The sequence below is a fragment of the Rhagoletis zephyria genome, unplaced genomic scaffold (assembly GCF_001687245.7).
Source record: "Rhagoletis zephyria isolate East Lansing unplaced genomic scaffold, Rhagoletis_zephyria_1.1 Rzeph_scaffold_00472, whole genome shotgun sequence".
Taxonomy (NCBI): domain Eukaryota; kingdom Metazoa; phylum Arthropoda; class Insecta; order Diptera; family Tephritidae; genus Rhagoletis; species Rhagoletis zephyria.
Genome location: NW_016157556.1, coordinates 244,581 through 254,582, shown reverse-complemented (window position 1 = coordinate 254,582; position 10,002 = coordinate 244,581). Strand labels below are relative to the sequence as shown.

The window sequence follows — 10,002 nt, the reverse complement described above, 5'->3', positions numbered from 1 at the left end:
GGACGCAAATGCAGCGCAAAGAGCAGAACGACCACCAGCGACAACATTGACAAATTTCTTTTCGACATGCGAAAGCGATCCGTTCGCAAGGACTTTACTCTATTCGGAACTGCCACGCTATTATACATGGAACGCAGCATCGAAGAAGTTTCAACGCCGGAAGAAAGGTGATTCTGTTGCTGGCTTCGCTGATGTATATTCTACTGATGCCCTCGGACGAATATACACAGTTCATCCACGCCAAGACGAATGCTTCTATCTTCGCTTGCTTTTGGTAAACATTAGAGGCCCTACATCGTTCGATTCCCTGCGTACTGTGGATGGTGTGCTGTGTGCCACTTTTCGGGAGGCTTGCCAACGTTTGAATTTGCTCGAAAACGATACACATTGGGACTCAACACTCGCCGATGCAACTGTTTCTGCGCCAGCGAATCAAATTCGTACATTGTTTGCGATCATCATAGCTACATGTCATCCGTCGAACCCGACTGCATTGTGGGACAAATACAAGGACGAGATGGCTGACGACATTTTGCACAGAGTTCGCACGACAACTTCGAATTTCGATCTCGAAATTAACGACGAGATGCGCAACGAAGCATTAGTTCTGATCGAAGACATCTGCGTGCTCATGTGCGGCAGTCTGCTGTCGACATTGGGAATGCCAGCGCCAAATCGTTCGCTGCACGATGCATTCAATCGCGAATTGCAACGGGAGCAAGATTATGATCAAGATGAGCTGGCCGAAAGAGTGCGAACAAATGTGACGCTGTTGAATGCCGAGCAGAAGAACGTGTACGATTCGCTGATGAAAGTTGTTGACGATGGAACGGGAGGCATTTACTTTCTCGATGCTCCCGGTGGAACAGGCAAGACATTTCTCATTTCGTTGATTCTGGCAAAAATTCGGTCAAGATCTCAAATTGCGTTGGCTGTTGCATCCTCTGGGATTGCTGCCACATTGTTGGAAGGCGGTCGAACTGCACATTCTGCTTTTAAGCTGCCGATGAATGTTCTCACGGTTGACCAGCCAACGTGCACATTGACCAAGAATTCGGCGACAGCGAAATTGATGCGAGAATGCAAAATCATCATTTGGGATGAATGCACGATGGCGCATAAACGGGCTTTAGAGGCAGTTGACCGAACAATGAAGGATTTAAGAGGTGATTCGAGACGATTTGGTGGGGCTATGATATTGCTCTCCGGAGATTTTCGTCAAACGCTTCCCGTTATCCCGAAATCTACTGCTGCCGATGAACTTAATGCATGCTTGAAATCGTCGTCTTTATGGCGGCATGTCAAGAAGTTTAAATTGACCACGAACATGAGAGTCGCATTGCAGAACGACCCGTCAGCTGCTGAATTCTCGAGACAACTGCTGGCGCTTGGCAATGGCCAAATTCCTGTTGATGTTTCGACTGGATTGGTATCGTTCCCGGCAAATTTTTGCGAGTTCACATCGTCGAAGGAGGAACTCATCACCAAAGTGTTCCCCGGAATTGCACAAAATTATAAAAATCTCGATTGGATTAGTGAACGGGCAATACTAGCAGCGAAGAATAAAGATGTCGATAGCTTGAATTTCATTATTCAAAGTCAAATAGCTGGAGAACTGCATTCGTACAAATCCGTTGACAGCGTGACCGACGAGGATGAAGCGACCAACTATCCGACGGAATTTTTGAACTCGCTTGATGTACCAGGAACTCCGCCGCATAATTTACAGCTGAAGGTCGGATCGATCATAATCATGTTGCGGAATCTGAATCACCCGAAATTGTGCAACGGCACGCGGTTGTCCGTCAATAAACTGATGAAAAATTTGATTCAAGCGACGATCATAAAGGGAAAATTTAAAGGAGAGGAAGTCCTTATCCCACGAATTCCGATTATTCCAACTGATCTTCCATTCCAATTCAAGCGGATTCAGTTCCCCGTTCGATTGGCTTTCGCGATGACAATCAATAAATCTCAAGGCCAATCGTTGGAAGTCTGTGGGATTAATCTCGAATTTCCCTGTTTTTCGCACGGTCAGCTGTACGTTGCCTGTTCGCGTGTTGGCAAACCGTCTTCGTTGTTTGTTTTTGCGCCGGAAAACAAATCGAAAAATATTGTCTACCATATCGCTCTCTGCTGATTTCGATTGCACTCAAATAAATCACATTGAAATTTTAAATATCTGTGTTTTATTATCACCCTGGAGTTTATCTGAAGGTGTTCAATTCGGGCGAGACGAAGTGCGCCGGGTCCGCTAGTTGTTCATAATTGTTGTTGTTTGAGATTAAAAATGAGAATGTGTTTGTGAGCTTGAGTTCGAATTTTAAAATTATATTGCTGGCAAACGTCAGACTGTCTCTCAATGATTTTACCTTGTAATGTTTTTATCATGGTAAAAACCAAAATATTTTATAAGAAATTTGATGATCGATTTACAACGACATTTAAAGCTTTTTTTTGTTCAAATTGAAAAGATTTCCTCCTTCGCACACATCTCTCATGCTTTTTATCGTAGTTATTATTCTCTTGACATCTAAATTGCCATACATTTTATGTCGTTGCCAATACATAGTAATATTTTTATGAATGTAGTTATAAAAGTTCACAGAGGAAACGCCGGAAAACAGCGTTTCGTCTGTGAACTTTTATAACTACATTCATAAAAATATTACTATGTAATTTTGGTTTATAATTTGTTCCATGTTGCTATTGCTGAATATCAAAAAGGAATTAATAAATAATAAAAAGTTAGTTACAATTTTAGTGAATNAAATATTTTATAAGAAATTTGATGATCGTTTTACAACGACATTTAAAGCTTTTTTTTGTTCAAATTGAAAAGATTTCCTCCTTCGCACACATCTCTCATGCTTTTTATCGTAGTTATTATTCTCTTGACATCTAAATTGCCATACATTTTATGTCGTTGCCAATACATAGTAATATTTTTATGAATGTAGTTATAAAAGTTCACAGAGGAAACGCCGGAAAACAGCGTTTCCTCTGTGAACTTTTATAACTACATTCATAAAAATATTACTATGTAATTTTGGTTTATAATTTGTTCCATGTTGCTATTGCTGAATATCAAAAAGGAATTAATAAATAATAAAAAGTTAGTTACAATTTTAGTGAATGGTTCTTGTAAATAATAGTATTTTGTGGTTGAAATACCTTGATCGCCGGCAGGAACTAATCAACTTTTTTGCCAAAACCAAAACTTCCCGTCTGCTTTGTTGTTGTTCATTAACGATTTGCCCGAAATATCGTTCCTAAAACGCGCTACTGCTCACTAAATTTGTAAAAATCAAAATTGTTCACTTAATTGTTATATTTTTCTTCATTTTGGTAAATTTCCACATCATCACAGCAGTTGGCTGTCAAACCGAAACCCAAGAAGATACACATTCAGGGCGCAATCTTCTTTTCTATGATTATCGTACTGCTACTTTGAATTTCACAATTTTGACAATTCTGATCTAAAAGTAAACGAAACTCAGAAACTTTAAATGCACTGCAATTCACTAATACCTACTTCTGCGAAAATCACCTTATTTCGTGTTTTCCTTGTTAAAAGTTATTTTAAATCATATATTTTTATCGCCTTATTCATAAAAAATAAAAATTTTAAAAGGCTTTTTAAATTGCCGTTTGCAAACATTTTTTTAAGCTACTTTATTGTTTATGAATAAGGATATTAGAAATTAGCACAATTAACACACGTTCCTTATCGAAAAATTTATTATTAAGAAAATTTGCTGTCATCACATTTTCTTTCAACATCCAATTCGACTTTGATTACTGTTTGTACAGATAGGTCATCGCCGCCAGAACGGCGCAATCTTGTATTCTATCTTTCTTGTCAAATATGCACTTAGATCTAACTGTCATACTACTATTAATGGTAACCATGAATATTCATTAAAATCGTTTCAATTCGTAATAAAAGTAATTTACATACTGCTAGTCTAAATATATTTTTTTATATAAACTACCTTTTTTAATTCTAAAATAAATCAACAATCCCAAGATTTATAAGAAAATTGTCTTCAAAAAATACGTCCCAAAGCATCCCTGTTGATATCATAATTCAAATGCAAATTGCAGATGCAAATGCAAATGAATAAAAACACATTTTTCTAAAATATTTCTCAATTTACATTTTAAAATTTTTTCTGAAACTTGAATGTAACTCTGTGCGGAGAATGAGAGAATTGAAATTCAGGTGATCTCAGCTATTTTCAAATGTAAACAAACAAAATGGCGCTTTCCATACTTGTAAGCCTATACAATGTATAGACGTAGCTGTTTAGCTCATCTGCTACGAAACTGACCAATTTCTTCGAGTTGCGGTTAGAAACTCCAATCGATTCGCAACTGTCATTCAAAAGTTTATCCATCAATTCAATCTATTGATATCCCTTTAGCTATGCAGTGGATGAAACTTTTTTTAGCCGTATGCGAAGTTCAGAGAATCGCCAAATTTAATTGGTAAAACTCTGTCTATACCAGTAAGCACAGAGTTTTTCTAAAAGGTATTGGATATAATGGCGAACAGTTGAAACCATCCGAGAAACAGAACAAGCGTACAATTGGTAAAAGCAGAAATATTTACAACGGTAAATTTTGAAATGTCTTTTAGAAAATTGTACGTGAGTTATGAAACCGCAGCTTGTTCCTGAAAGTTTTTTCTGAAAAAGTACTCGCATTTGAAAAAAATTAGATATCCTTTTTTTAAAAGAGAAGGAGGGAGAAGAGCCGACTTACACATTTTTTTAAATGAAGAAGTTAAATAAACTTTTAATTTGTAGTATGTTTTTGGTTTTTGTTCTAACATTAACTTTCCCCAACCGAAAAAATCTCCTGGTTTGATATAGTCAGAATTTGGCAGGAATACAATTTTTTTTTTAAGAAAAAGGCTAATTTTACTGGGCTATGTACATGTATATATATTTTAATTTTTCATAAAATCAAACATTTATAATTTCAATTTATAAGTTAAATTTGTTGTGCATAAGCATTTTGCAAAGTAAGTATAATAAATAGTAATTAATATGTCACATTTGTAACTGTACACTCTAAAAAGTGCATGTAAAACAACCACTGAAAGTGTCAACCAGAATCTGTATAAATATACGCATAAGATGCTCAAGATTTGATTTTGAACATGAGATCTTTAAAATATACATATGAAATGTTTAAAATTACAAAAATTGTTAAACTAAAAATATATTTCGTACCAATAATAGACATTAAGGGCTCATATTTAGAAGAAGAATGGTAAAATGAAAAGCTTTATAAAAAAAAAATTTCACACATACACGTATCTTCTACACGTAATGAGCTACAAAATCGGGAATAGTGTAACTAGTAACTATTAAGCAACTAAATATGCCGTTTGCAGAACTCTGCTATCTTATCGGGAACCGAAGATATAGCAATGGCCTGCTAGCTTATCTTTTAAACGTAATGAGCAACTAAATCGGGAATAGGGTAACTAATTAACAACTAATTAGCAACTAAATACCCAACAGGTTAGAGTTGCGCGTCGTGACCATGGTCTGCTAGCTTAATATACGTAAATTATTCTTTATCTTATGTGTACACACATTGTCACAGGCGAAAACGAAGAAAATTGCAGTAAAAAGCCACCACCAAATTGTAAACAACGAAGAAATGTAAACAAACGGCTAATGCCAAAATCGTTAAACTTTTTTCCTAAATGCGATTCTAACGGGCTACTCTCCTGCCCGCGTGATCTTGTATTTTTGGTTCATGCGGTAGGAATTTCAGCAGGCATCGGGGGCGCGATCGCCAACAGTCCTGAGATCAATTCAAATATAAAGACGATATCAAAGTGTTTGGTTGTCGAAAGTTAGCGACGGGAAATCAATTGGAGCTAAAAATAGTGGTACTTATAACCAAAAAGAAAGTTGAAGTCCCTTAAAGCGGGCCATAAAACGGACCTAAAACGTTCCAGAAATAACCGCATAAGAGGCCGCAACCGCCCACTAAGAGGTGAGTCAGCTATATTGAAAATTATAGTTGCTTTTAAATAAATATATACATAGTTCCGAAATAAATTAACTAAAATCAATACATATGTGCTCATAGCATTGAAAAATAATATAGTGAAATAAAATAAAATAGAATGAAATAAAATAAATTAAAAAGCTAAAATAAAGTAATGAAAATGGATAAATTTTAAATAAACTATAATCTAATAAATCACGGTCGATGTATGTATGTGTGTGTACAATTAAACTAAATTATCTAACCACTGCTAACTAGCATCACCATAAGGTTCACTAACAAACAAACATGAACTCTGAGGTATTCTAAAAGGAACACATGCATAACATAACGAATAATGAAAAACAAAGTATAACACCAACAAAAGGGAAATTTGTATATAAAAGAATTATCAAATAATCAGGAAACTAAGTAGAAGCAAAATTAATGATGGCAAAATTGCGAAAGTTTGCAGATACGCATTTCTTCACTTAACTAAGACTGCTTGCATACCTGTACGTATATAACATCCGCCGCGTTAGTATATAAGCGAGTGCAACGACCTTTTATCAGTGTTGCCATCTTTTGATTTTCAAAAAGCACCAAAAACTTGGAAAAAAGCGTTTTACCATACCAAAAGCACCAAATTTTTTTGAATAAAGGAATGCTTTTTTCATAACATAATACCGAAGTACTGCACATTAAAAGTGGTATATCTCGAGAAAGAAAAATCGAATCGCATCAAACGAAAATGATGCCCTAATTAGAAATGAGCAAATAATTTGATGTTTTCATTACATAACCTCAAATATCGCTAAAAACCGTGTTTTTGGCACTTTGAGGTTAGGATATCTCAAAATTCTAGTGCTAGAGCAATTGTGAGGCCAGATTTGGATTCAGCACCAAGAAAGGATGTGTTTTACTCAGGTGGTAAAAAAAAGCAAAATTTGTACAAATAATTTGAAAAGAAATACTTAACTTACTTACGTACCAGCATTTTCAACGCGAATAGAATTTAACAAGGTGGGTTTGCAACTTCAGCTTTTTATCAATCATAGTTGTATTTTAGTCCATTTAAATTTGTAGATTCTTGTAAATTCAGTGCTGCCACAGCCTTAAATATTTCAAATTATTTCAGGTTTTAACTATGTATCTCGAAGTAATTTTAGCTCAGAAAAAAAGCACTAAAAAGGCACTAGGCACTAAATAATTTTTTTGGCGTTTTAATTTTCAAAAAGCACTAAATCTAGTGCTTAAAGCACCAAGTTGGCAACTATGCCTTTTATACATAAAGAATCCACATATTGAGGAGGACTGAGCACGATTGGAGACTTCAGAGAAAATAAGAGAGAGAGAACGAACAGAAGGGCGCATACATACGTACATATATAACATATATTTATTTAGTGAGAGCACTGCAACTCTACGCGGGGAGATCCCACGTTGGAATTTCACACGCACAAGTCGCTGCACTCTCGAAAAACTTCCACGGTGGAGTTCCAGTGTCAAAGCGATCACATACATATTTATATACTCAGGGTTTAGTTAAAGCCCATTATATACCGAGGAGTTTGAATTGTTGCTATTTTTTTACGCCTTTCCCGCACATAGTCAAACACTTGTAAAGAAGGAACTATTCGAACCTAACCTCGAAAGTGCCAAATTTCTATTTTTATTTTTCTGCTTAATGGCAATTTTTGTTGTTGCTGCCTTTTTCTTGTAGTTACTAAATCGTGTATTGAGAGAAATATATTTAGCTGACTTTTTTCTGAGTGAAACCGAAACAAAGAGTTGCATGTTGCCATGTAACAGCTAATTTATTACTTTTGTAATTGAACGTGGTGTTAAAGCCGGTGGAAAATAGTACTAAGCTAGGGCTGCCATAATCCTGAACCCATCGACCAGTACACTTAATGCCTATAAATACAGTTTCTTTGTTTCTGGCGTTGCATCATTTCTGAAGTATTTTCTGATATTATATGCAATGCAGTTTTGTGGCACAATCCGTAGAGCTGAATGATTGATGATGATGAAACGCTCAAGTTCTATTTTTTTAATCATAAAAGAACAAATTTCCCTTGATGGTGATGTAACTTTGTAAAATGTTTGGCGCTTTTAACGTGGTCTTGAATGCTTGCCTTTCCACCATTAGCAAATTTCCATATATCCTACAATGCGCTTCATGATAATTTTTGCTATTTTGTATATGCATAACCTAAAGATAATTTAGGCAGGCTGTCTGACAGACAGCCATTCTAAACGACTTACCCAATAAGTACTGAAAGAAGTGCTCCCTGCATGCTTCCTAGAAAAAGGTTTCCTATTTACACTTTAAGGCCAATAAGAAGCTCTCAAGAAAACGGTCAAGAAAAAAATTGCCATTATTTCGTGTTTGTGTCCAAGGAATTTTGACATCTGGTACTTCACCAACCTGTTGCCTCACTCTTTCCTCAAGAAATAATGGAACAGGCATATGTATATTTCTGTTGCAAGCATAAAAAAACACAAAAAACTTTAGAAACCCGTAGTAGAAAGCGTACCAAATTTCTGAAGAACTGCGTACTGCCTCAAGAAAATCTCTTAGCCATTTCTGGTACCTCATTTTATATGTAGTTTTTTCTTTTCTTGAGAGCTACATACTGGCCTTTACGTGAATGTACTTAAGTATACATATGTTTATACTAGCTTATACCCGCGGGTTTCACCCCGCGCTTTTATACATATATGAAAAATAATTTAATCATGTTAGATTTTATTTCTGTGCCCATTTCGTTATAGCTTGTTATTTTTTAAGCGAGTTAAGGTATTTAGCCCGTTTAAAACTATGAAATTATAAAATATCGTCTGCGCGCTAGGCATACGAAAGATATCAATCCCTCTAAGTTTACCTTAAAATGGTTCCAGGTATACGACGCGTGAACGTGTAACCTTCTTGGAGGTGCCACGGCGGGTTCTAATATTTCCAACTCAAATTTAGTAACCTGGCCTTGATAAAATACCACTTCTCATTACTGTAGCAAATGCCTCAAGAGAGCTTAAGATTATAAGGCCGAACCTCCCTCTCTCTCTCCCTTTTCCATTTAATGAAATTTATTCTGTCTTCCACAAACACTTCCAGGGATATGTGGCAAGAAAAAGTCAATTTGTACAGGAAGTGCCACGCCCATTTTTCTTATAACCCTAATCTTCTTCCATGAATTTAGAATTGATTTTACATACCCCAGTACCAAGTCCCAGTACTCTACCATGAACACCTCTAGAGATAAGCAGTATAAAACAGTAAATTTGTACGGCAGGAACCATGTCCCCTTTTCGAATAACACAAATTCTTCTCTATGAGTATGGAATTAATTTTGTATACACATCTCGGTGCCAAGTTCCAGTCCTCTGCAATAAACACCTCCAGAGATATGCAGCATAGAAAAATCAATTTGCATGGGAGTTGCCACACCACCTTTTCCAATAACTCTCATTTTTCTCCATGAGTATGGTATTAGTTTCACATACATACATACATACATATGTATTTCCATACCAAGCTTGAGTGCTTTACCCCAAACATTTGAAGAGATATGCAATATGAAACTTTCAGTCAGTATGGGAGGTGCTACGCCTCTTTTCCAAAAACGTCCATTTTTCTCCGTGAATATGAACATGATTTCACACAGTGTTGGCAAACTGTTAATCTGATTAACGATTAAAAATTAACGATTAAAATGTTAATCGCGTTTGACGATTAAAATTAATTAGTCGTAATCAACTGTACGATTAATGATAACATTTTTTTAATCGTTAATCGCTGGCTGCGATTACGTTTAATTAATTTAAAACATTAATCGTTAATCCAATTAAAAATAAAATCTGATTATTTTGTATAGTTTGTCCGAGTTTGAGACCAAACACCAGTTATAGTAAGTATTTTGTGTTTTACGCTTATAAAAAGCACATAATATATAAAAATTATAAATATTGTTATTAGTAATACATAAA

General features: G+C 35.6%; 1 protein-coding gene across 1 annotated transcript in view; it reads left to right on the top strand.

Annotated features, from left to right (window-relative positions):
* Positions 1 to 66: 66 nt before the first annotated feature.
* The window catches only part of LOC108359826 (uncharacterized), a 12,135-nt gene continuing 2,199 nt past the window's right edge, over positions 67 to 10,002 (top strand). The window contains exons 1-2 of the mRNA XM_017611879.1: positions 67 to 167; positions 286 to 1,735. Of these exons, the coding sequence (XP_017467368.1) occupies positions 67 to 167; positions 286 to 1,735 (1,551 nt within the window). The remainder of the gene's footprint in view (positions 168 to 285; positions 1,736 to 10,002) is intronic.